This window comes from Mustela lutreola, chromosome 14, assembly GCF_030435805.1.
Source record: "Mustela lutreola isolate mMusLut2 chromosome 14, mMusLut2.pri, whole genome shotgun sequence".
In the NCBI taxonomy this organism is placed as follows: Eukaryota; Metazoa; Chordata; class Mammalia; order Carnivora; family Mustelidae; genus Mustela; species Mustela lutreola.
In genome coordinates, this window is record NC_081303.1 from 72,735,122 (window position 1) to 72,760,247 (window position 25,126).

Sequence of the window (25,126 nt, forward strand, 5' to 3'; positions counted from 1 at the left end):
ACACATGTCCCCCGCAAACTCCACGTTCATCATGGCCTCGGGGAGTCACCCAGGGACCCAGGCGGAGAGGGACCCACCATCAAGAAGCCGCACCATCTGGAATAAATGAGCTCTTGTTGCCAGACAGGCAGAGGAAGAGCCGGAGGGTCTCACACTAGCAATTAAGTGCTTTGGTCTGGAAGTGACATGTCACTTCTGTTTGTAGCGCACTGGCCCGAACGAGTCGGGCTGACCTCCTCCAGCAGTCGGGGGCTCGGGGAGACTCCATGTCCGTGGCTGTTGGCAACGTCCAGCCTTGGGCAAACTCACGTGAGCGCCCCTGCATGGAGTCCCCACGCTGTCCTGCTTCACGAGACACTGCGTCCTCGAGGTGCTGTCCCCACTCGGTGCCTGTGTGCACAGGGCTGCTGGCTTTCCCCTCCTGCTCCCCATCCATGTCCCTCCAGCCCACACGGAGCCACAGAATGCCAGGCCCTCTGTCGGCCGCTGAGGGTACTGAAATAGAGCATACACGGTCCCTGTGTTCGAGCAGCTTTACTTTAAGAGGACAGTGCGAACGTGTCCCACACATAACCCTGCCATCGGAGCAGACAGCTGTGAGTGAGTCAGCACCATACAGCCCACCTGTCCCAGGACCTCCCAGACGGAGCAAAGGGGAATCAGTAATGAGTCCGGCAAGGCTTCCAGGAGGAGAGGGCCTTTGGGCTGGGTCCCCAAGATGAGTACGATCTGGAAGTGAGGAGGATAAAGGACAGGCTGGCGCATCCCAGGCAGACAAGGAGACCAGGGGCCTCAGCGCAGAGGCGGGGGGAGCAGGGTACGTCCCCAGAGCAGCACTCCATCTAAGGGCAAGAACACTGGGGGAGCCACAGGGAGAGCTGAGTGAGCCCGTCCTCTGGGACGATGTCTTGTCGTAGATCAGTGGGGACCCTGAACTTGACATACGGGTGAGGAAGGGGAGACAGGAGGCTGTGTGTGCCTCGGGCCAGAGCTCGCCAAGGCAGAGGACTTCACAAGGAGGGGGCAGCTTTCCAAACTCGGCAGAGCTTGGCGATTACCACTTGTGCTCAAGCTGGGGGTGACTTCAGGGAGTGGCTGGGGCCCCCCGTCACAGGCAGAGGCCTCGCACGTGGGACAAGCTCCCGTGGCCTTTCTTCTGTCAGGAGCAGAGTGGAGCCCTCTACAGCTCACAGGCTTGTCCCCAGGACCCTGCCGGCCCCGTGCTGGGCTCCGAGGATGCACAGAGGAGGCAGGTGTGCGGACCCAGCCCACAGCAAGCAGCCGCCGCTCACCGCTCACGGCTCTGCCCGGCGGACTCACCTGCGTCTCCGAGTTTGCACACTTGCTGCTTCTCCTCTGCTTCTCTGCTTACTCTGCTCCGTTTGCTTCTGCCCCCACCCATCAGGCCAGGTTTTACCTGCCACAGTTCAGCTTACCTGGCTCCAGCCCCCTGCCCCACCCGAACCTGGGTCTCCCATTCCCACCCAGGAGGGACTCGCCTCCAGCCACCGACGGGCTCGGGTCCTGGACACGGCGTCTCCCCACGGCTCGCAGGGCTCCAGCCTCTCTGGCGGTGGGGCCTCTGACTGGGACCTGCCACCGTCTCGGAAACGGGTAGCATTACCTCTCCAGTATTTTCAGCTCCCCCATCCCTACGTCTGTCTCTGGCTGTGTCCTGTGTCCCTTGCACACAGAAAGGCTCCCGTGGACCAGCTTCCGTTTGCTCGGGGGTCACATAGGTGATGCAAACAAGAAAACCTTGTATCTCTCTGATGATTTATAGCTTTCAAAAAACAGGATCTGAAAACAGCCCTTTCCCGCACCCCCCACTCCCGGTGATCCTCAAACAGTCCTGGGACATGACCAAAGAGAAATCCTTGCAGAGGCCAGGTTCTCAGCGGGATGACCTGTGCGGGCCTCCCCTCTCCTCCCTCAGAGCCAGAAGGCCACGGGCTTGGGAAATCTGCTGTTGACCCAAACCTCTACCTCTTAATAAATGGAACCCATCTGGCTCCCACCCTCACCCAGTTCCTTCGGGATCTGGACCCCGGGTTCAGTCGCCCCCTGACCTGCCCCATCATCGGTTTTGGCCCCAGAGTTCCGGGTGCGTGTCCCCGTGGCGGGCCCTCCCGCTGTTTGTCTGTCCTCTCCCAGGTGCCAGCTTCTGTCCCTCAGGGCCCGGGACAGCCACAGATATAAGTAACTGCCCGAAGGACCACACAGATCCTCTCTGCAATGTCCGCCCCAAAGTCCAATTGTCTTCCCCAAATGTGACCATTTCACCCCAAATCAGGCAATCTTTTAAGCAAGAACTACTCATGCCTTCAATAACACAAAACATGGTACTTTTTAAAACATTTATATTTATATATATAAAAAAATTAAATATATATAATATATAGTGTGTTTGAGACTAAAAATATAGTACATAATATTTAAAAAAAAGGAAAATGAAAACAGGCAGAATAGGAAAAGGCGTGAGGACACACAGACACACATTGCTAAAAACCTACGACGGTTGTTCTAACAAAAATAATATTTTTTTCTCTTAATTGTCATCATGGACCCATTTATTATTGGGGTTTGGGAGCAGAAAACTCAACCGCAGCCCAGAGTGGAGGCTGTGACCCCAAGGGTGGTCGGGGCGGAGAGCGTGACCACCGGGCCGGGAGCTGGGGGTGTTCCCGGGGCAGCATCTGGTCTCCAGAAACAAGTAGAAGGCCCCGCGGCCTGCCAACCCTCGAAAAGGCCCGTGGTTGTGGCCCGAGAACAGCCAGGGGCGGGACAGGAGGCCGGCGGGAGCCGGACGGTTCTACGATTATTATTATTATTATTATTCCTGTTATTATTTGCAAGGGCAGCTCGTACCAGAGCCGCCCATATGGCCTGTGACTTCTGCGCAGCCTTCTCCAGGGACGGGGCCTGGAGCTCCCTCACAGTGACGCAAGGAAACGGGAACCTCCCCCAGCGCCCGGGTTCCGGACTCTCCCCAGCCGCCTGGAGGCAGGAGGAGGCCAGGCGGATGGAGGCTGGCCTCCAGGAGAGGCAGATACTGGGGGGCGGGGAAGGCAGGGACAAAGGAGGGGGTGTTTAAATACTAGTTTCCCAGCCTCTTCACAAAAACAGATGCCTTTCCAAACCACATCCCTCGGGCTGTGGAGTGTCTGCTGACCACCTCTTCACTGGTCCTGCCAGAGGCAGGGGCTTCACGAACGCCTTCCGGGTGACTCCCTAACACGAGGCACAGGGCAGCGACCCGCCAGGGATGCCCAGCACTGGAGTGGTAGGGAAGCCTGGGTTTCCGAGGTCGTGGCGGCCCCGGAGAGCAGCCCTGTGGACGGAAGGGTCCACCCAGCCAAGTGAGGCTGCGACTGAGCCGTTTCAGTCCAAGCGGGGTCTTGACTTTGATGTGCTTTTCTTCCGACCTGAATGGCCCAGCACTGCTGCCTGCACGGGTCAGGTGGGCTGAGGGACCATTCGGTTCCATTCTAAGGAGCCCAGAGCCTGTGGTGCCCCACAGAGCGTGGGAGGAAAAGGGGCTCCAGGGCAGGGCCCTCCCTCAGAGCGATGGGCTTGCAGGTGGGGGGGTCAAGCTGACCCTGTCCACCCCCAGCATGGCGTTCTGGGGAGCACCGCCGTCCCTGGTGGACCCCGTTCCTGACCCCACAAGGACTCTGGGGCTGGGCTTCGAGGGATCCAGGAATCAGGACGCAGTCTGAGCCCCCAGGAGCTCACCCACAATCACCAGAGTCACCTGCTCTCCCCTCTTCTCTCTACCAGCGGCCTCACAGAGGGTCAGCCTTGCTCACGCTCACTACCTGGCTCGAGAAACCCTGGCCGGCAGGTTCGCCTTCTCGGCGAGAGGACAGGGCGGAAGGTGGCTGCCCCGACTCCCCCCCCCGGCCCCACGCTCGAAGCTGCCCGGAACCAGGGCACCCTGGAGGACTCCCCACGCCCCGCCCGGGGCCACAGACACCTTTGCCAACTCCGCAGAATTCTGAGAGGGCTCCCGTTGAGAGCGACTACTCCCAATGGTCAGAGGACAAGCCCACAGCAATCTCACGGAGGCCGAGGGTGAGCTCCGTCGCCGTTCCGCATCCAGCGGACCCTGCGGGAAACCCGCTTGCAACACCTGCGACAAGAGGCCCACAGCGCAAGCTTTCCTCAAGAGAGAACCTTCCACCGCTCCTCCCCGTCCCTGCTCACGTTCCGCTCCCAGCTCCTGCCCAGGGCTGGCTGGGCCGCCGCCTCACCGAATGAATACAGCAAGAGCAGAATCATTCTAGGGCTGTGCAGCCCTCCCCCTGTTATAAGGCCAGAACATCGGGGGTGGCAAACATGAAGAGGTTAGGCCCAGGTCACTCAGCCAATGGCAGCTTCAGGAGGAGGCTCCTGATCTCCTGACCCCCTCGTGCCTCACTCTTCCCACTAAGATGAGTGTATCAAAGGTGCTCGGGGTCACCGAGACGACCACACCACGCACTCGGGCACCTTGCTGGAGGAGGCCCGCCTCCAACGGCAAAGCTCTCCTGTGTTCAAGGGCGCCTTCCCCTCCCCGGAAAAGCAATTCTGTCTGGCCCGACAGGCAGGCTCCAGTTCTGGGGGTGATTGGACGAGCGGTGTGCAAATTGCAGAGGGCAGAGAGGGCCTGGGGCGCTGGTGTCTCTCTGTGCCTTGCCCTGGGCACGCTCCATACCCAGGAGTGGCCGGTTACGGCGTCCAAGAGCAGAGAGCAGAAAAGTAAGCTGTGTTCACAGGCTTCTGAAAACTAACGGTCCCCGTAGCGTCAGCTGAGCCGGCTGGTGACCTCGGGCCCTCCTCTTCATCATCTCCACAGAATGGGCCCCGCACGAAAACAAAGCCAAACAAAAGGAAACAGAATGTGGCCAAACCCCAAATACAAATGAATATTTTTTGGAATACTCTTGTTTAAAAAGCCATTGCCATCTTTAGACTTTAACTGTTCGATTACCCATGGCTTCTGTTTCTGCGAAGAGAATCAAAATATGCGTGAATTCATCTGCATGGGAACCTGCATCCTTAGCAGACCTTCTCCCGGGGGCTCACATAAAGGACTCAGTACGGAGGGGTCAGCTCCCAGGGGTAGGGGTAGAATGCAGCTGGAACCTGGGTGATGTCCCCCCACCCCCAAGAGACACCCAGGATTTGCCCCTGATGCCGCAGAAGGGGATGTAGAGGCAGCCTGCCTGGCTGCCACGGAGCTGCCTGCTTCCTGGGCATTCGCTGGACCTTACCAGCAAAGATGGGGAGGAATGTCACCCCACAGAGCCATCCGCAGGGGTGGTGATGGCCCGTGGCTGATGAGCATGTAACTCATTAAAGCAAACACGACTAATGAGTGGTGACCAGGAGAGAGGGCAAAGCGCATTCCGGGGATCGCCCCAGAGACCCCGCCTGCCGGGAGAAGGGGGCGGGGGCACAGTTCTCTTTGGTCAGAGGTGGCGGCTGAGAATGGCCATGTGGAATGTGTGTGTGGGGACAGCATGGGCAGGAGTGCCTGCAGTGTCCTCCCGGGCCACCTTCCTTCCTCTCCAGGCCCCCCACCCGCCGTCCCCGAAAGTCGGCAACACCTAGCGGCGTGTCTGGGGCTCGCGATCCCAGTCCCCCGGGGCCCCCTCCCACAGAGCCAGTCAACCAAAGCTGGACACTCAAGGCACTGAAAGTGGAAGGAATCTGATTGGTCCAAGAAAAAAAAGACACTTAACAAAAAACCTGTCTGCAGAGACTATCTCCCATGCCCCCGGAAGGGGGCCTCCCCGACCCGCTGGGGGGCAGGACAAGCAGTCTGAGAGCGAGGCACCCTCCCTAAGCCTGTCAGAGCCCGTGGGGGACAGGTCTTACCACCTGAATGTTTAAAAATGGATTCAAAGTGCTTGGAAATTCAGAGTAATGGACGGTGCTAGGAATCTGGTGAACAGGTGTCCCCTTCCCATTGGGACTTTGGGTGGGGGATTCCCTACAGCTTTTGTTTTTTCCTCCCCAAGTGAGGTTTTCATTGTTTTTTGCTGTCTTTGAAAAATAGCCTGAGGCTTCCCACCCTCTCACCACTCGCCCCAGACGGGCTCAAGAGTGAAAGCCAGGATGCGGGACCGGCTGGGGAAGGAAGGGGCTCCGCTAGACGGGGTTCTGGAAACTGCTTTGTAGCGCACAGCCTTCCTGCTGGTGTGTCAGGGCAGGGTTCCCCCACCTTCTCTTCTCCATGGGGACCCTGATCTAACCTGCTGGCCCTGCACAGAGGACAGAGAAGCTGGGTCCTCTGCCCACAGGTGTCCAACAAGGAGCAGCCAGGACAGCTGGCCCTCTGATCCCAGCTGAATGAGGGCTGGATCTGAACTCAGCGCCAGGGCTGCTCGGTGGACCCCTAAAATCAATCCAAGGTCCCTTCTGCAGTCCCGGAAGGAGAGATGCTGCCCGGGTAGGAATGGAGGGGGGGGGGGGCAAAGGCGTCTCCGCATATCTGCGCCTGAGCCTCCCCCCATCGCCCCACTGCGTGTCCCCCAGGCCAACCCCTGCTCATCGCCACACACCCCTGCCCACTTAGGGGAGACCAGAGGGGTGGGGCAGAATGGGAATGCTAAAAAGTGTCCCCTCCGCTCTCCACAACCTTCGCTTCCCTGTCCGCCTGCTGCGGCCAGGAGAGAGCCCAGGTCAGAAGAGACACGTCCTCCCGAAGAAGAGGGAAGGGCAGGCCCAGGAGGCTGGGGCATGCACAGAGCACCATCCTCGGGACGGGGTGTTTCCGGGAGACCTGCTCCCCACCTGCCGCGCCGGCGGAGGAGGGCGAAGGCGGGGCCGGGCCGGGAGCGACGCGCAACGCCCCTGAATATCAGGGAACGGCTGTGCCAGCCTCGTCCTCTGCCCCGCAGAGGCGCCCGGCCGGCCCCGGGCCTACACGTGAGTCTGCATGCGCTGCTGGAACCGCTGCCCGTAGTCCGAGTGCTGCGAGGTGTAGGAGAAGCGGGTGGCCGTGGCGTACTTGCCGATCGGGTCGTACGCCTCGAACGGGGTCCGCTCCAGGCCCGACGGCGGCGCCTGCGGGTAGCCCAGCCGGTAGGTGGGGTAGCCCGCCGCCGCGGGGAACGGGTGCGGGTTGAACTTGTCGTAGTTCTCGTAGGACAGCGTGCTGGCCGAGTCGGCGCCGGCCGGGGCGGCCGGCCCGGGGGCGGCGGGCTCGGGGCCGAAGTCGGACGCGGGGGCGCGGCTGTAGGAGCTGAGCTGCGCGTAGCCGCTCGAGTGCGAGAGGCGGGAGGCCGGGCGCCCGTCGAAGCGCGCGGGCCCGGGGGCGCGGTAGTCGGCGTAGAGCACGGCCCGCGACGCCGGCCGGTCCTCGTGGGCGCGCACGTTGTAGTAGCCGTTGGTGGGGTCCTGGGGACGAGGGACGAGGGGCGCGGTGGGGGCGCGGCCGGCTGCCCCTGCCGGGGCCCGCGGGGAGCCCGCGCCCCTCCTCCCCAGCCCGCCCGCGCCCACCCCGCGCGCACCTTCATCTCGTACTCCTCCCGCGTGTCCAGGGCCTCGCAGCGCAGGTCCTGCTTCAGGTCCACGTCGTCCTTGAAAGACTGCGGAGCCGCAGGGTGGGCGTCAGGGCCCGGCGGTTCTCATCCCACGCCGGCCCCGCCCCAAGCCCAGGGCCGCCCGAGGGGTCTGGGGCCCCGGGCACAATCGGGTTCTGAGTGTGCGCCCAGCCCGGGAGAGGCTCTGGGGCGCGGGGCATGGCAAGAGGTCGGAGATCCGACCTGGCAGCGGTTTTATGGCTGACACACAGTGTGACCTTGGGTGTGTCACAGCCCCTCCCCGGGACGGTCTCCTCCTCCCCCTCTGAGCTATGCGGCAGTTGGATCAGAAAACTTCTAGGGGTTTCCAAGTCTGACTGTGTGGGAAGGACCAGGCCAAGCCCCCGGCCCAGGGAAGGTCCCACTTGCCTGTCCTTTGCGGCACAGAAATTAGCTGGGGAAGAACGTGTGCGTGCCCGTGTGTGCGTATGTGCACGAGCATGTGTGCGCCCGTTTGTGCACATGTGAGCACGTGGGAGTGTGTATGTGGGGGGGGGGGTGGCAGGATCAGAGCCCATCACCAGAGGGAAGACAGACGGTGGTTAGCAGAGCGGGGGGTGGGCCAGGAGGGGGGACCCTCACCGAGTAGATGGCCTTCATGACCCGAGTCGCCGTGGACACGCTGGCAGTGTCCTCCCGGTCTGAATGCATCGTGAGTGGCTCCCGGTTCACAGTCTCCACCTTGATGTCCAGCTTCCTAAGGGTCACGTCCTTGCGACCTGCACAGGGAAGGGCAGGTGGATGCACGCTGCTAGCTTCTGCCGGCCAGCCCTGGGGCCTGGGGCGCCGCGGGGCTTGTCTGCTCGGGCAGGGCAGTGGGGGAGCCGCGTGCGGGTGGGAGGCCCCGACTCACTGCCTTTGCGGCGTCGGTAGAGGAAGAACACCAAAGCGATGAAGAAGAAGGTGAGCAGCGCGCCCGCACCGATGGTGGCCCCGGCGATGATGCCCACGGGCAGCACCTCTTCAGAGAGAAGGGAAGGCTGGGGTGAGGCCCGCGGCTCATGCGGACCCGAAGGCCAGCACCAGGGCCCCGCCGGCACCCATGCATGGGAACGGCATTTGCCTCAAGTCAGGGGGAGTTGGAGAGGAAGGTCTGCATTGGGTCTGGGGTTAGGTCTGAGCTTCAGCTTAATCCAAGTTGGGAGCATGGTCATGTCCCCTCCCTGCAGCTGTGACACAGCATGACCCTGGCCCTGGGTGTCCGCCCACCCCTCTGCAGCCCACCTGCCTGCGAGGCTTGGCCTTGGCTTCCTGGGCTGGGATGGTCTGAGCTCAGCCGTCTCCACAAACTCAGACCCGCCACCCGTGTCCCCTGCATCTCTCCACCACGCCACCTCCTCACCCTGGCCAGGGCGGCCCCGGCACCTGCCTTCCCAGGGCTCCAACAGTTCTCCTGGGCTGCCCTGCTCCCCAGAGCTAAGCAGGACCAGGGAACCTCCTCCAGCAAACTCTCCCTTCCTGGCAGTCCTGGATGGACCAGATCTGCGGGACGCCCTCACCCTCCTGGCTGGGTCCTGCCATACTCCCTCCACTTCGTTCTTCCCCACCACCCCTCGCTGGCGCTCTCAGCTAAGACACACTGGACGGGAGCCCCCACTTGTCTCTCCCTCCTCAGAGCGTCCAGCAAAGTCAAAGGCAACGCCTCCTTCCACATGCACTGTCTTACGAGAGGAAGCGCGTGCCTCCGAGCAGAGGAAGGATTCTCGAAGAGGCGGGAACCACTAGCTGCGGGCCGCCCACCATGTGCCTCCTCTCTGCACCCTCATGCCACCCCAGGGAGGTCACCCGTCCACGAAGCATCTGATTTTTCCCCACCTGAAGTCCTTCGCTTCCCCACTCTGTTCTGACCCAACAGCCCCTCTAGGGTCGGGGCGGCGTCTTGTGCGCAGCCTTTCCTGCCGCCCCGAGCGTGCGGCAGACCCAGAGGGGCCGCTAGTGCACTTTGGGAAAAGGGGGTGGGTTTCCCCAGCTGAGCACAAGCGCAGGCTCTGGAGGGCAGGCCCCCGAGAGGGTCATCTCCCCACGAGGACTGCCGGGGAGAGAGGAGGGAGCAGAACCCCCAGCGGTCCGCACCCCAGCCACAGTCACCTCGCTCCTCCAGCTGGATGATGGCCGTGCCGGGCCCGAAGCTGTTCCAGGCCGTGCAATTGTAGTGCGTCTGAAAGTCTGCTTCCATGACGTTGTTGATGGTGAGCGTGGACAGCACGCCACTGCCCGAGTTGGTCCTCTCCACCGTGTAGCGCTCCAGGGTGCCCGCCTCCAGGAAGTTCTCCTTCCAGGCCCAGGCCTGGGTGGACAGAGCGGGGAGGGGGAGGCACGGGGGCGTAAGGAAGGGCTGGTGGCGGAAACACCTGGCCGACACTCCAGGCGTTCCTGTCCCATGCGTCTCGTGCGTCCCTCAGCCCAGCCCAGCACTCACCCTGCAACAAACCCAAGTCACCCTCTTGCCTCAAACCTTGGCATGGGCTCTCCAGTCTAAGGGAAACAGCGGCTCCCAGCGTGACGGAGATAGGAACGTGCCGATATGCCGAGGGACATTCTTTAAAATGCAGATTCTTGGAGCTTAAGTCTTAAATGTGCATCTCCAGAGGAGAGCTCCAAGATTCTCTATTTTTATAAGAATCCCACCGATGTAGATGTGGTTGGGCTGGTGAACCAGCGTTTGGTAGCCCCTGATGTCCTGGATGGGGGGTCCACCCTGGGCCCTGAGCCTGGCTGTCCCTTGAGCCCCTGTGTAGCCTCCCTCCCCCTCTCTGGGCCTCCGGGTCCTCATCTGTGAAAGCAGAGGACCAGGCTGGAGTTGGACGCCCAAGATTTGTCCCGCTCATGACTCAGACTTTAGCCTCACCTCTAGCCAACCCGCAGGCATCCCCACCTGAACCCACCTGGGAGGTGCTGGAGACCCATCCCCAGACTCTTAAAACAGGGAAGATCCCTCACAGAAAAGGGGTGTCCCCATCCTTCTCCATCCCTGAGCTCCCAGCCGGGACACCCCCTTCATGTCCCCTCCCTGAGTGGAGCCCGCGGGAGGGGGAGTGGCTGAGCACTGGCTCCTTTCCAGGGATCAATCCTCCTAGCTCTGCACGGGGAGCCCCCCGGGAGCCGAGCCGCCCGCTGCCCAGGCGGCCGTGGTAATGAAGTGTCCCTGGGCAGCCCTGGAGTTAGCCAAATGGTCATTAAATGTGATGAGGGGTTTGACGGTTAATGGTCACGGGAGGAATTAATGGCGCATGGTGTGGGGACGAGGAGAAAGGAGGGGCGGGGGAGCGCGTCGGAGGAGGAAGACAGAAGGGGGCAGAGGGCCAGGGAGCCCAGGGGCAGGGTGGAGGCTGGGAGAGGGAATGGGAAGGAGATGAGGCAGACAGAGTAACCCCGGCCTCTGGCACCTGTCGCGACGGCCGCCCCACAGCCACCCGACCAGGCGGGGACACCGACCCCATTTTGTGGATGACAAAACAGAGGTTTGAAACACTAAGTAATTGGCTCAGGGCCATTGACAGGTGAGGGAGGAGGGGCTGTCCTGTGAGCAGGGATGGGGGCAGAGGGACGCAGCCCCCGGGGCACTGGCCGGGACGCAGGCGGCACTCACGATGCGGTCTGGAGGGGGCGTGCTCCCAATGAAACACTCCACCTTGCCCCCGTCGCCCCTGACAGCATACTGCACCGCTTCGCTGGAGATAATGGGGGGCCCTGTGAGCAAGAAGACACAGTCAGGGCCGGCGGGACGCGGCAGCACCTGCCCGCTCAGGCCCAGCCCCGCAGGCCGCTCACCGTTCACGTAGAGGGGCACCTCCCTCTCGGCCACGCCGATCCGAGGCACGATGGCCCGGCAGGTGTAAGTGCCCGCATCGGCCTGGGTCACTGACTTCAGCAGCAACTGGTTGCTGTTACTCAGGACCTGGGCAGAGAGAGCAGCCTCGGGTGGGGAGCCAGGAGGCCTGGGCCCCTGGGTCCAAGCGGGGCCCCGCATCGGAGGCATTGGGAAGAAAGCAGGAAGGGCCACAAGTGAATTCCTGGAAGGGCAAAGGCTGCATCCCCTGACTCTAAAAAGGGCCTCACTGGGGCCCTGGGTCTCCACTAGAGTGAACTGCGAAGGGCAGAGGCCGGCAAGGGCAGCCGGAGCTGCGGTGACTTCAGAGAACGCAGCCTCTCGGTCTGTTCTAGAACTTTTCCTGCCAAGCAAGACAGGAAGTCTCACCCTGACATCCCTCTTCCTGCAATTCCAGCCCAAACTATCTCATGCAGGGGTCTACAGAGCTGCAGAAACCCCTCCCTCCACACACACCTACGTCCCCGTGTCCCTCCCACAGGCACTGAGTCGCCCGCTGTTCCACGGCAAGAAGGGGGTTGGATCCCAAGCACTGGCCTCCTCCTTCAAATCCCAAGACCCTAGACACACCGTGGCTCCGACCGGAAAAGCCACGGTGCACCTGCCCCGCCCCAGCCCGGCTCTCCCACCTGGGACCGACTCCTTCCTCCCGGCGCTCGAGACGGGCCGCAAGCGTCTTACCATGTTTGAGTCCTTTTTGGTCCAGGTGAGGGTGAGAGGGGGGTTCCCCACCCAGACGCAGGTGAGGGTCACGTCAGAGCCAATGTCTGTGGTCGTGGGCTTGGGGTCAACTACGATCCGGGGGGCAACTGCGTGGAGAAGAGCCCTGGCTAGGGCCTCGGTCTCGTCCGGGCTCAGCGCCGTCCGCCCTGCTCTTCCTTCCGCCGCCCTGCCACCCTCCCGGCCTGTCGCCTGTCCTGAGCTTCACGGAGCCCCCGCCCCTACCCCTGACCCTTCAGGGGTCCCTGCCCGGGCAGCACTCACAGTGGACGTTGACTAAGGTGCTGACGTTGGTGCTCCCCACTTTGTTGTGGACTTCACAGGACACGGGCTCCGTGAAGAAGGAATAGTCGACGTTCGTCTCATAGCGACTCTCGTGCGCGTCTTCAATCAAGAAGCCGCCCTTGGCCCACCTGGGGTGGAGGCAGCGCGGTGGGGATCAGGCCCTGAACGACTCTCACCCACGGCCGGGTCGCAATGCCCCCGGCAGCCCCCACGCCAGGCCCAGGCTGACCCCAGCCCCCACCCCTTGCACCTGTAGCCCAGAATCTCGGGGTTGGCTGTGGCCTGGCAGGTGAAGACGACGCGCTCCCCCTCCTGTACCGTCTGCGGCTCAATAGACAGGGTCACCGTGGGAGGGTCTGCAAGGCAGGGGACACGAAAGGTCTTTTCTGTCCCTCAAGTGTCTTTCTCTTCCTAACCCACACACCCAGCCCTCTCCCTGTGCAGAGATCTGGGAATTGGAGTGAAGGGAGAACCAGGGCCAGTAAGAAGGCATCTTCCTCACCTTTACCCCGGGGAGCCTCCAGGGGGCCGGGCTAGGGGGCTGGCTAGGGGGCTGGGACCCAGGCTGCCACCTAAGGGACACTTAGGGGATGTAAAGTGCACATTGGCTGCAAGGAGTCAGGGCAGCCTGGCGGGGCCCACTGAAAGGGGTGCAGGTGGGACATCTCCGGCCCCTGCCCATTCCCTCCCTTTTCTGGGTGGAGGGGCTATACCCCCCCCCCCCACGGCAGTAGGCTCCATGCTGGCTGCTCTGACACTGTCCTGTCCAAGTGCTCCCTCAGCCCCAACAGACGGCAACGGGTCCCCAGTCCCTTCTCTGAGCCCCAGGGGATTAGATGTATTTCAGAATTTGGAGTTTTCCCCATTTTAGAAAGGTGCTGCTGTGCACAGACCATTTGCTACGTAAGACCCCCAGCGGGGTCTGGGCAACACCTCATAGTGAGATACCGGTTAAGTAAGAGACTGTGGAGAACCTTAGTCCATGTTTTGCCAGCAAACTGGATTTAGTTTGGGATTTCAGAGAAGACCCCGTAGGGGTCTTTCCTCACGTACACAGAGTTGGGAGCTGAGGCTCAGAGAGGTGAAGTCACAGCCCAAGTCTCATGCTGGGTCTGACCCAAGAGCTGCCTGACTCCCAGCCCGTGCCTCCCCCACGCCCCCGGCCCCTGCAGGATCGGCATTCGGGGCTTCTCCGAGGTCGCCCCACACTCTCTCCCCGAGCCCAGTCCCCCCCCCGGCGCCGCGGCAGGACCCCCGCTCACGGTGCACGTCGAGCTCGATGGACGTCTCCTTGCCGGTGGGCGTGGCCTCGTTCACGCTGCGGCAGGTGAAGACGCGCCCGATGTCCAGGTCTGTGGGGTTGATGAGCAGCTGGCTGACGGTGGTCTCCCTCTTCCCGTCCTGCAGCAGCTCCTGGGGTGGGACAGCGGGAGACCGGGTCAGGCTGCACCCCCCACACCGCGACCAGGGTGACCCCGCAGAGACGGGCTTGCACTGGGGGGGCAAGAGGACTTTAACCGGAGCTGCCGCCCTCCCCACCCCTGCCCCAGCCCCAGCCTCTTAAAATAAATAGACTCTAATAAAATAAATAGACTTTATTTTTTAGAGACGTTTTAAGTGTATGGAAAAACTGAACAGAAAATGCAGTGAGTTCCCATCTGCCCTCCGGGACCCACAGTTCCTGCTCGTGAGCACGACACATGAGGGCCGAGCACACGACTGACGGACCCGGGTTGGGCCACGGCTGCTAAGTGCTGCGCCGTTTCTGCCGGAGCCCAGGCTACATGGCCTGCCGTTCCCCGTGGTTCGGAGCCTCATTCCGGGCACTCAGGACGGCCCAAGTCCCTCCTCTTCTGCACCGTCTCTGCAACCCTCCCGTCCCCAAGACCCTCCAGCTCGGTCTGTCCTGCTCTGGGCACAGCAGCTTCACCTGGGGGGCTGTGCGTGAGCTGGGTGCTGGGGTTCTCCTGCCAGACTGCGGGCCCCTGGAGAGCCGGAAGGCCCACGGGCTGTCTCCCCGGCTCAGCGAGGGCCACTGAGGCCCTGAGGCCCCCAAACGTGGTCACCAGAACCTGTGAGCTGTTTTGTGTAAGGCAAACCACACCACTGCTCTCCGGCAGCAACACGCAGGCCCCTGCTGGGCAGAGCAGGGCTGGAGCTGTGCAGGGCGCAGGCTCCCCCTTCCCCCGGCTGCTCGCCCAGGATCTGCGTCTTTAGAAAACCGGAGAAGGGGCGTGAACGACAAATGGCTGTTAACAAATCAGCTCGTTTGGTTGCCAGAACATTTCAAAATATGAAGCCCTACAGGAGAAGAATTACAGATATCTTGTGCTAAAAGGTTAAGCACCACTGAAGCCGGAGTGTCCTGAGTCAAATGGGGAAACCAAGGCCAGAGAGCAGGGAGCTGTCCAAGGTCACCCAGCCTTCAAGGGCAGGGCTAACCCGGTTCTGCCTGGCACTGCTCTCGGAGGCACACAGGTGATTGGGTCTCCCACGGCACCCAGCAAAGGGCTGGGCACACCTGTGTGTTTGCCTGCAGCTGGCAGAAGCACCTCACACTGGAGAGGTGGATGTTCACTCCAGCCAGCGCCACCCAGAACATCCCCTGGTGACTCTGTCATAGCCTGCTCACTCAGTCGTGCCAACCAGAGGCTGAAGGAGAAGGCCGAGGGGCTCAGTGGAGTGCAGCCTGAGCCACGTGCAGACCCCAGCTCCGCTGTGCACCAGACCTTGTGACCCCGGGCAAGGCATCAGCCTCTCTGACCATCGGTGTCCCTCTTTGGTGAGTTGGACAGAACACCAGCCTTATGAAACTCCCTTGAGGATCCAGAGGGACTGTCCATTAGGAGCTCAGCATACACTGTGCCCAGCACACAGTAGGTGTTTAATCAGTGTATCTGGCATTAGCATTATTCTTCATCTCTGCTAGCCACTGAACGCAGCAGCGCACCATGAACGTGGGCGCCCCGTCCTTTCCTCTGGATCCCAGCTACACAATGAGGGTTTTACCAGATGACGTACGAGCTTCCCCGTCACATCTGTGCCCCCCGAGTCTGGGTCAGGCCCACCTGGGATGGGGCTGCGGGGTCTGGGGGAGCAGCAGGGTCTCACCGTGCTGGCCACAGCGCCCTCTTGCTGTGTCCCATCCCGGAACCAGATGATGGTGGCGGCCGGCTTGGCGTTGAAGGCTCGGCATGTGAGATTGTGGGGGGTGCCAGCTTGCAGCAGAATCACAGGGCCGCCATCGATCCTGGTGTCCTCTGGGGGGACTGCGGGGTGATGAGAGCCATCAGTCAGGGTGCGGCTAAGCCCCTGACCCTGCCCGCTGCGCATCTGCTCCGTGGACGGCCCCTGCCGCCTGAACTTGCAATCTGTACACCTGTTGCCACCAGCGCAGCCCCCAACCCCAGCAGGTTCCTTCCCAGCCCGTCTGGTGGATGAGGGGTACTCATCCGCAAACTGGGGAAGAGCTAGGCTCTCCAGGACCGGGGTGCAGCTCACACTCCGGGGGCCGCACGGGGGGGGCCTCACCCTGGGCCAGCCCGGTGAGCCGGTCTATCACAGCCACCTCCCAAACGGACTCCCTGCCTCCAGTCCCCCGGCAGACACATCCATCACCACTGGCAGGTTATTTTCTCCCGCGCAGCTAAGACGGTGCCCCCTCCTTGCCCAGACACTTCGGAGGGCTATGAAGTGCCGTGGGGGTGCTCACTAGCGTCTCGGCCTGCCGCTCAGGGTTCCCCCAGGCAGCCCCGCACTTTCTCGTGTCCTCACCTCTGCTGTCCCTCCCGCAGCCTGCTGCACGGGCCCTCCCGCCACAGCCGGCCCAGCGGTGGCACCAGGCAGGGGGTCTGAGCTCCTAACCAACCTCATATTGGGGTCACTTAGGATGACTGCTCGGGCCCCCTTCCCAACCAAAGCTGTTGTCCCCTGCTCCCTGGTTTTCTACCAACTCCAGGCCTAGAGGCGGCCACCGTCAGCTCCTGCTAACTGCTTGAGGGATTGAATGGGTCCGATTTCTGACGCCAAGAAATAGGCCTCTTCTTGTCCTATCCCCACAGGCTCCAAAAAGCTCAGACGGTGAGATGACACGTTCCTTGAAGGCAGGGCTGCTTCTTTCTCTGAAAGCCCGAGGTTTAGCCGAGCTCGGCTGACAGCAGGTCCACGGGGAGCGCAGCTGTATGAGTAACTAAGGGACTGAAGCGGCAAAGACGGGGTTTCGGGATTTCGGTGACCGTCCTTCTGGTGCCCCCGTTGTCATCAGGCCAGCAGTGGGAAAGGGCTTGGTTTGCCTTCTGCTGGGGAGACCCAGGGAGGGCTCGGTGAGGAAACCGTTGAGAGCAGGTGCTGGAGGCCCACAGAGCCTCACGGCGGGCAGGGCTGCCCCGGGGTGTAGGAAAGGCCGGTCCTATGCTGCAGTTTCTTCTAGAAAGGAACCACCTGCACCGTTTCTTTTCCACTCAACTCACACACACAGAGGAGCAGAGTTTCCGAGCAGGCTGCCCTGATGTTACACCCCTGTGTCCGGCTGGTCACCTGTCGTGTGATCTTGGATGAGGCCTTCAGGGGAGAGTCCCTCTTCAGCAGGGATGCGGCACTGCCTAACCCGGGGGCCCTCATGAAGGTCAGCAGGGGTGCTGGGTACGGACTGTGGTGTGCAGGCCTGGGTGACCGTGTGCTGCGTTCCCGCTGCTGCTGGGACGAGAGCCAGCAGTGCCCCCGGCTCCGGGCCAACAGATCAGCCGAGGCCCCGCCGCCTCCTCTTTGCTTAGGGCTCTGCCCTGTTCCCCTATGCACATGTGGAAGTGGGGTGAGAAGGAGAGGCGTGGATATAGAGCCCCCACTCGGGGTCTCCTGGTCTGCATGGGCCCCTCTGAGGTCACACCTGCGGTCTCACCCAGGAAGGACATCCTGGATGGGCAGAGATCCTGTCCAAATGCGGGGTCAGTACGCCCTGGGTCAGACGGAAGGCGCCGCCTCCCTTCGGCTCCCCCCTCCCTGGAACGCTGGCCCTTTCCCCTCCTTCGGGCAAGACCATCCATCTGTCGCTGACCCGTCTTTCTCTCCGTTTCTGGGGCAAAGGAGAATTGTCTGCTCTGCTGTCAGAGGGCATGTCCGTGCGGCTGCTTGTTTACAAACACATTTTCCTAATTTGTGGCAAATCTGTATGTAGGTCTGTGGCCTCAGTTTCCTCGTTTGTAAAGTTTTAAAAATAACATAGACGACTCTTCCCCAGCGGCGTCGTTGACTGGAGATCCCAGACGTGCAGCCGATGAGCTGTGACGCGATCCAGTGTTTCCGCCGCTCGTGGGAAGCCGACCAAAGGGCCCAGTTCCACACGTATGTGACCGCGTCTGACACTCTCTGCAAAGCATACTTCATTAATCCTTTCGCGGTAAATACCATGGACCCCAAATGCCAGACGAGGTCCCTGAGGCTCGGAGAGGTTACGGAGTGTGCCCTGAGGCAGGAGAGGGAGTTAAGCAGCAAGGCTGGTGGGGGCCGGCCCACCGACCCTGGGACCCTAGAGCCCTGCCACTGTCCCCACGGGGCAGGAGATGGGAGGGGGGGCTGCAGGCCTGCGTGTGGGCGCTGTGTCTGCAGGGGAGTGGGAGGCCGCTGCTCAGCCCTGCCTCAGGGAGAAGGAAAGGCTGCTGCTGCACGAAGAAGGCAGACTGGAGCGGGGCGCGCAGACAAGGGCTGCGGCTGCAGATGGGGCGGGTCTGCCGGGCACTGGTCGCAGGCCACTGTCCACTCTGCTCAGTCTCCAGGACTGGTACCGTGAGCACCGGCGTACAGAACCGGGTGAGCAGGGAGCGTGCGAGACGAGGCCTGTCTTCTTAGCCTGCACACGGCTGCCGGTGGCAGGGGTCTGAGAGAGCAGAGCGAGCACGAACCTCTCGTTCTTTTTCTTCTTGGGGACTGTCCCTGCCCCCCAGGCCCCCCAAGCCCCCCAGATAGGCTGGGAAGTTCCACACACTGCACACAGACCATGCCCTCCTAATGAGCCACCCAGCGTCCCCACCGCGGGCTCTCCCTCAGTGGCTTGCAAGCTCTTCAACAAGGCACTCTTCCGTTCATATTCCTCTTCCAGGAAGCCTTTCTTGAACAAAACAAGCCACTGGATGCCATTATAAGCCCCATTCCTGCCATACCTAGGGGCTTAGCTGGTGTTTTCTCATCTTTGCTGCTCTGTCTCTGGGGGTCTGGGGCAGGAGAGGGGAGGGGGGCCAGAGGCTCCTTGTTGGGGTGGGAGTCCGCTGGGTGAGAAGGAGGACCTCCAGGATCCACAACAGAGGCGGTTAGGGAGGGAAAAGAAGACAGACGGGCTGCCGAGAATCTCGGGGTTCCCTTTGATGGCCTGGGCTGGCGCGGGCTCACACTCACCCAGGAGGGATAGGAGGTGCTGTCGCGGTGCCCCATGCCCATCTCCCCGCCGGCCACCCGCCTCTCGCCCTGACCTCAGGCTTGCACCTTGCTCACGAGCGAGGAAGTGCGAGCCCCCTCCCCCCAGGCTAGAGTCCTTGCTGCCCTGACACCTCCCTGCCCAAGCCCCAGTGGTTCACAGCTGCCTGGGCAGAGCGGCTAAGAGAAGGCTGATGTCACCATGCTGCCTTACCGAGGAGCAAACTGAGACCCAGGGTTCGTGACCCCTCGGGGTCCCAGTGCCAGAATGGGCCAGGGCTCCTGACCTCCAGCTCCCAGTTCAGCTCTTCCAGACACAAGGACGACTTCCTGCGCCCCCCTCACCCCCACTCTCCCGCCGGGTAAAACCTTCCTGTGTCCGAGCTCGCGGCCTCAGTCCCGCTCCCCCCCAGCCCTTCCAGGGGCTTCTCCCACGTTGCAGGTTTCAGGCAATGAGATGGAACAGAGCACACGAAGGCAGCGGAAGGGACCGGGCCAGCACGGAGGACAAAAGGGAAGAGGGAGGTCCCGGGCAGAGGAAGCCCAGCAGAGGCAGAGGGAGAGCACCAGGCTGGAGGGAGCCAGAGGGGGTGTCCCAGCCTGTCTCCTGCAGGGGCCAGTCCCCGCATTATGCAGATGGCCCGGGGGGCTCTCACAGAGGGACCTCTGCTCTGCTCCAGCAGGACCCAGCCCACCACCCCAGTTCTCAACCCTCCAGCTCATTCCTTCTGGTCTTGCTCCCCGGCTCCCAGAAGGGCCTCCAGGGGACTCTCAGTGGCCAGGGAGGAAGAGTGGTGAAGGGGAGTATGGGCTGAGTGAGGACGAAGGGAGCCCTGGGGCAGCGGCTGGGGCTGGAGGCAGCCGTGGGGAGGGCGGGAGAAGCTCTTGACCGACAAGCCTGGGCCAGGAGCAGGTGCATCTCCACCCCAACTCTTCTGCCCTGGGGGAGCCCTATGTCCAACCGATAGAGCCCAACCCACTGGGCACAGAGGATGCCAGGCCTCACGCGCCCTCGGTCCCACCGTGGGGGCCCACAGCCCGCTTTACCCTCTTCTGCTGGACTTGGCTTTGCACAAAGTTTAGAGAAAGATGCGGGAGGGCTGTGGGGACGGACAAGCGGCCAGGAAGAAGGGAGGGGACACGGGGATAGGAGGAAAGAGCGGGAGGAGGGCAGAGCTTTACTGAGCACGGTGAGCTTGGCCCGCCGCGAGCGCAGGGCGGCCTCTGTGGCCTGGCACTCGTAGGAGGCGTCGTCAGACAGCTCGGCGTCCGTGATCTCCAGGTTGTACTGCCCGGCATCCGCGGAGCCCACGACCCGGTACCGTGGCCAGGCTGTAGGGACACAAGGGTGAATGAGGTGAGCCCTGCCCCAGCCTGGGACCCGGCCTACCAGGGGCCCCTCTCTCCCCACGGCGGCACTCCTCCCGCCACCCTGGCCTGGGACCCCGTCCACAGAGCCCCAGCTGTCACATTCCCATGTCACAGCCTCCTACGGACAGGCTGGGGGCCCTGGAGCAGGAGCGATGGGGGACACAGAAGGGGCAGAAGAGCGGAATTTCTGGAGCTGTTTCCAGACCAGCGACCCTTGTAATAACAGGAAAGGAGCAGGAAAAAAGCTGAGGGAAGGGGAGACGGGGAGAGCATGTGGGCGCTGGAAATATAGGGCCTCGCAGCACAGACGGGGCTCCCGGGGGCCGGGGGGTGGGGGGGCCGAGGCAGGCCAAGGCCATGTCCGCACTGGCCATGCCGGGGATGGACGCGGCAGGGTCCTGCCCCTGAAAGAGGCCTGACCCACACAGGCCCTGGAGGAGCCACGGCTGCTGCGGCAGGTGGGCCTGGGAGCCGCTGGCCCCTCCGCTCTGCCCTCCCCTGCAGGCTCGCCGTTCCTCTCCCCTGGGCTCCCCACCGGCTCGCTCCCACTATCTCCTGCTGTCCAGGGCTTATAGATCCTTCTCACTCCATATCCATTGATCTCTCTCCCAGTTTCTCTTTCTTTTCTATCGTCGATAGAGCCACTAGCCCGTCTCCCGCCTCTGCACTTCCCTCACCTGTGCTAATATGCAGACCCCTCAGCAAATAATCTCAACCCCTAGACAACAAAAAGAATAAGAATGTGCAGCCCTTCCTGGGCTTCCGGCCTGACGCCGCTTCCCGGCGGTCTCTCATTTGGCTCAGAACTCACAAATGCCGCGCCGGATCCTGAGTTCTACGGCTGTTTTCCACGGTGGTAAACCGAGACCCAGAGAGGTGCCGCGACTTTCCTAAGGTCGCCCAGCTCACCAGCCGCAGAGGCAGCCCCAGAGCCCAGGGGACATCCTCCTCTGCCGCGGCCAGGAAGCCTTCCCCAAACTGCCCTTCCTTGTTCTGGAATAGAGGTCATTGGTTCGTTCTGTCTCCCTGAATCGCCTCGTAGCTTGGGCACAGGCTGCCCAGCACCCGATAAAGGCTTCTCACACAAACACGGACATCGGCGCCCAGGCTGACGCTACCCTGGGGTTTTGGCCTCAGAGCAGACGTGGCCTGGGCAGGGGCAGGAGGGAGTCGGGAGCAAAGCCAGCCTGGCAGGAGGGACAGAGGGTCCCTGCGCTCTCTCCACAGAACACTGCGGTCTCCTGCCCTCTGGTCTCGCTTCTTCCTGCCTGGAGCACCTCTCCCGGTGTCTGTCTGTCTGTCTGTCTCAAGCTCTCTTACGTAAAGGCCTCTCGTTTCCCCTCAGTCGCTCCGGTTCCTGTTGCCTTTCTTGAGCCAGTCGGCAGCCGGAGGAAACGCAGAGCTTCAGGGGAGGCAGAGCTTAGGAGGGGAGGGCAAAGCTGGCCTCACAGAGATGGGGCAGGAGAGGCTGGAGCTCGGAGAGGTAAGGGCCACGGCCCCTGTGGGGCCTATGCTGGGGAGGGGCACAAAGACAGGACGTCTGAGGGCCGGGCCGGTGGGCCACCCACTCACCTTTGAGGCCCTGGCCCATGCCCAGCGCCAGCCCGTCCTTGGTCCATTGCACGATGCCGGAGTAGTTGAGCAGCACACAGGGGAGCACGGCCCGCTGTCCTGCCACCACCGTCTGGTCAGCCGGCTCCTGGCTGAAGCGGGTCTGGGTCCCTGGCAAAGCCAAGCCGGCACAGAGTGAGGACGTGCGGGAGGGAAAGGCTCCACGAGGGGCCGCCCTCCCTGGGCCCTATCCCTGCCCCTGTCCCTGCTCCACTGCAGCCCAGCCCCTTCCCGCCACGATGCCCTATGCTGGCCCCGGATTCCTCCTCCTCACCCCCACCCTGCCCCCGAGGGACGGGTTTCAAGGAGGGGGCGCTCAGCAGCACAGTGTTACGGAGGGCTTGAGATGAGGCTAGTCCCCTCCTCCCGTGCCACAGACAGGACACTGAGGACTGGCATGGGGACAGGTGAGGGGGAGTGAGGGCAGAGTGCGGAGACGAACCTGAGCCTCGGCCCTCCAGGTCCTGGTCCTGCCCCGCCCCCTGCCGCCTCACCCCCAGCCCTGTTCCCAGGTGCTGCACCCAGGAGCAGAGCCGCTGGCCCTGCACCACCCCTGCAATCCCAGAGTGGGGCTAGGGCACAGTACCGCTGCCCGCACGTGTCCTGTGAGCCATCGCGGACAGCACACGTGTGCTTCGGGGACGGCGCACCCAGCGGGCGCACAAGGGCAGACTCTCCGGGCGGGCATCGCACAAGGGTGAACACCGGAGTCCTGGGGTCGGAGCGTCCACAGCAAACCTCTGAGCCCACTTCTTGGCACTCCCACCCCGCCCCGCGCATCGGCCCCTTGCCCCCGAGCTCCAGGGCACGCGTGCGAAAACGCGGACACACGGACCGCACTGTGCCGCCCGCGCGGTGGGAGCCAGGCGCGCGTGTGACTTTGTTCGATCCCCCGCCCCCCCACCCCGCGGCTGTGGAGCCACACATGGCTGCCCGGCTGGCAGCCCGGCCCGGAGCGTTTGATTAGAGAGCTGCAGAGTAATTGCCTTTAATTGTGGGGCCTAAATGGAGCAGGGAATTGGATTGTGGCAGCTCCTCCCCCCTGGGCTCCCACCCCCTGCCAGCGGAGCTGGTCTGCTGCTGGGGCTGTGGGAAGAGGGGAGACAGCAAAGGGAGAGGTCTGGCGCTTCCGAGCTTCGTCCCAATCTGTCACACTGCTGCGACCAAAACCAGCTTTGCCCCAGCTCAGGGGACTCTGCTCTCATGTTTCCCTCCCCAGCTCCCGAGGCTCTGCGGAGACCACAATCCCCAAATCCAACCCTTTCCACAATTTCTCTGACCCTCCATCACTCCAGTGTGTAGGCGGAGGGAACTTGTCGCTCCCCCTCTTGCGACCTCCCTCTGAGCCACCAGCCACAGGACCCAGGTCTTATCCCCTCCCTTCTGTTTCCTCCTCCAGCTCCATACCCCCCCATCTTTCCAAATTGGCCCCACATTCCCTTCTTCCAGGAAGCCCTCCTGGATTGATCCCTTAGCTCCTTGGACAAACAGCTTGTCCCATCTCCCAGCCCTGCTGTCACAGCTCTATCCATGCATTTCCTGTTCCAGACTCTAAGAGCCTATGCCCATGTTTTCACTGCGAGGTAGAACGCAGCGGGCAGGCGAGCGTGTTGGTCCTCTCCATCTACCAGAAGAGGAACCTGTCCTCCACAGCCAAGGCCCACATCTCCTCCCTCTGAATCCCCCTGGAATCCCCTGACATCCACATTGTCTGCTGCACACAAAGGGGACGGAGAGAGGGGGCAGGGCCGGGAATGATGGCCAGCGTATGATTTAATACAACGAGGCAGCCTCTTTACTCTCGGCGAAGCGCACAAATCCAGTTCCTTGGGTTGCAGGGGCCGGGAAGTTAGCAAGAGGGTCCCTCCCCACACTCCACGGGCTGCTGACTCGGGGCCACCGGACATCCTTCCGTGGCTCCTGAAGAGGCCAAGGGTAAGGCTGGCCCACATCCCCAGGGGTTCCGGGGCAGGTGCTGAGATCCTGGGGGAGGGGCGGGTCAGGTGAGCAGGCAGCATTATTAATTCAGGCATTGCCCTCATTATTATTCAAATTTATTCATATCCTTGCGCATTCTCTAGTGCAGCTCCATGCTGCAAGGTCCCCGCACGTTTCTCCTTCCCACGGCCCCAGAACCCAAGTCAAGGGCTTGGGAGTGGGCTGGCCGGCTGTCCCCAGCTCAGAGATGAGACTCTGTTCACGGCTTTGCTGCACAGGCCCGGACACCCTGGTCTCCTGGCGACGTCTCCAGCAGACACTGAGTTGCTGCTCTTTGTCCACAGGGCACAAGCAGGCAGGATGGAGGGGGTGCCCTTGTGGTCAGAGTCAGAGATCAGGGACAGGGAGCGGCCCGAGGGGGGAGCGTTATGGCTGGGGCGTGTCACTCACCCACCCCCCAACACCCCGGGCCTTGCTCACCTGCACGGCCAGGAGTGTGGACAAGGACTGCAGGGGGCCTTTTAGGAGCTCAGGTGTAGGAGACAGACTTCAGTTTGCATAATGCCTCTGCCTTTTCCTTGGCCAAGTCCCTCTCTGAGCCCCACCTCCAGGGCTCCCTGAAGGTTAATGCGATGGGGAGTAGGACGGGCCTGCGACAAACCCTTGCCTGTGCCCACTCACTGGTCGCCATGCCCCGTATCTATCCCGGGTGGCTACAGAGTCAGGCGTCCCTGGAAACCCCCACAAGGACATGAGAGAGAAGACAGTTTAGTCGGGAGACGGGTGGAAGCAAAGACTGTAAAGTACCCAGAGAGGAGGGCACACCAAGAGGTCTTGGGGACTGTCCTCAGCGGCAAAGACCCTGGATCCTGACCCTGCAAAACTCCCAAGTGAGTTTGCCCCCAAACAGCCCCCACAGTCAAGACGGTGCCGAGACAGGCCCAGCTCTGCGGGTTGGCTCTGGGGAGGGGAAGGCCCCACGCTGCTCTCTCCTCTGCACACCCCAGGCTCCTGTCACCCTTCCAATGCCTTGCACAGCCGTTCCAGGGCTGGGGAGGGTGATCGGCTGCCCCCATTCCCTTGGGATTCGAAGAGTTACTTCCTCTGGGAAGTTCTCCCCGACTTCCCACGTGCCCCGAGAGCCCCTTTTACTCATTTCTTACCTCTGCGGTCATACGTCCCCCCGCGGCACTGCCCATCCCTGCCATGAGCCCAGGGGACTCCAAGTCCAGGTTGGGTCCCTCAGAGCTCTGGCTCCTCACCCAGCACAGGCCTGGCTGGCAGGCCCCCGGGTGCTCTGAAGCAGCGAGCGACCCTGCTATGTGACCCACGCCCCCACCGCCCCCCAGTGAGGGACAGGAGGCAGAGGGGTAGTCACGCTCCCAGGCTGCAGCGG

At 62.3% G+C, this 25,126-nt stretch overlaps 1 protein-coding gene across 2 annotated transcripts in view; it reads right to left on the reverse strand.

Moving 5' to 3' along the window:
* Positions 1–2,343: 2,343 nt before the first annotated feature.
* KIRREL1 (kirre like nephrin family adhesion molecule 1) overlaps positions 2,344–25,126 on the reverse strand; it is an 86,436-nt gene continuing 63,653 nt past the window's right edge. The window contains exons 2-15 of one of the 2 annotated variants that reach the window (XM_059145110.1): positions 21,754–21,903; positions 19,993–20,142; positions 15,517–15,674; positions 13,668–13,818; positions 12,656–12,761; positions 12,385–12,533; positions 12,082–12,209; positions 11,343–11,517; positions 11,161–11,261; positions 9,660–9,858; positions 8,425–8,532; positions 8,154–8,290; positions 7,500–7,577; positions 2,344–7,386 (exon numbers count right to left, since the gene is read on the reverse strand). In XM_059145110.1, coding sequence (XP_059001093.1) covers positions 6,910–7,386; positions 7,500–7,577; positions 8,154–8,290; positions 8,425–8,532; positions 9,660–9,858; positions 11,161–11,261; positions 11,343–11,517; positions 12,082–12,209; positions 12,385–12,533; positions 12,656–12,761; positions 13,668–13,818; positions 15,517–15,674; positions 19,993–20,142; positions 21,754–21,903 — 2,267 coding nt within the window. In that variant the 3' untranslated portion in view covers positions 2,344–6,909. The remainder of the gene's footprint in view (positions 7,387–7,499; positions 7,578–8,153; positions 8,291–8,424; positions 8,533–9,659; positions 9,859–11,160; positions 11,262–11,342; positions 11,518–12,081; positions 12,210–12,384; positions 12,534–12,655; positions 12,762–13,667; positions 13,819–15,516; positions 15,675–19,992; positions 20,143–21,753; positions 21,904–25,126) is intronic. The other variant, XM_059145111.1, reaches the window with a different exon arrangement.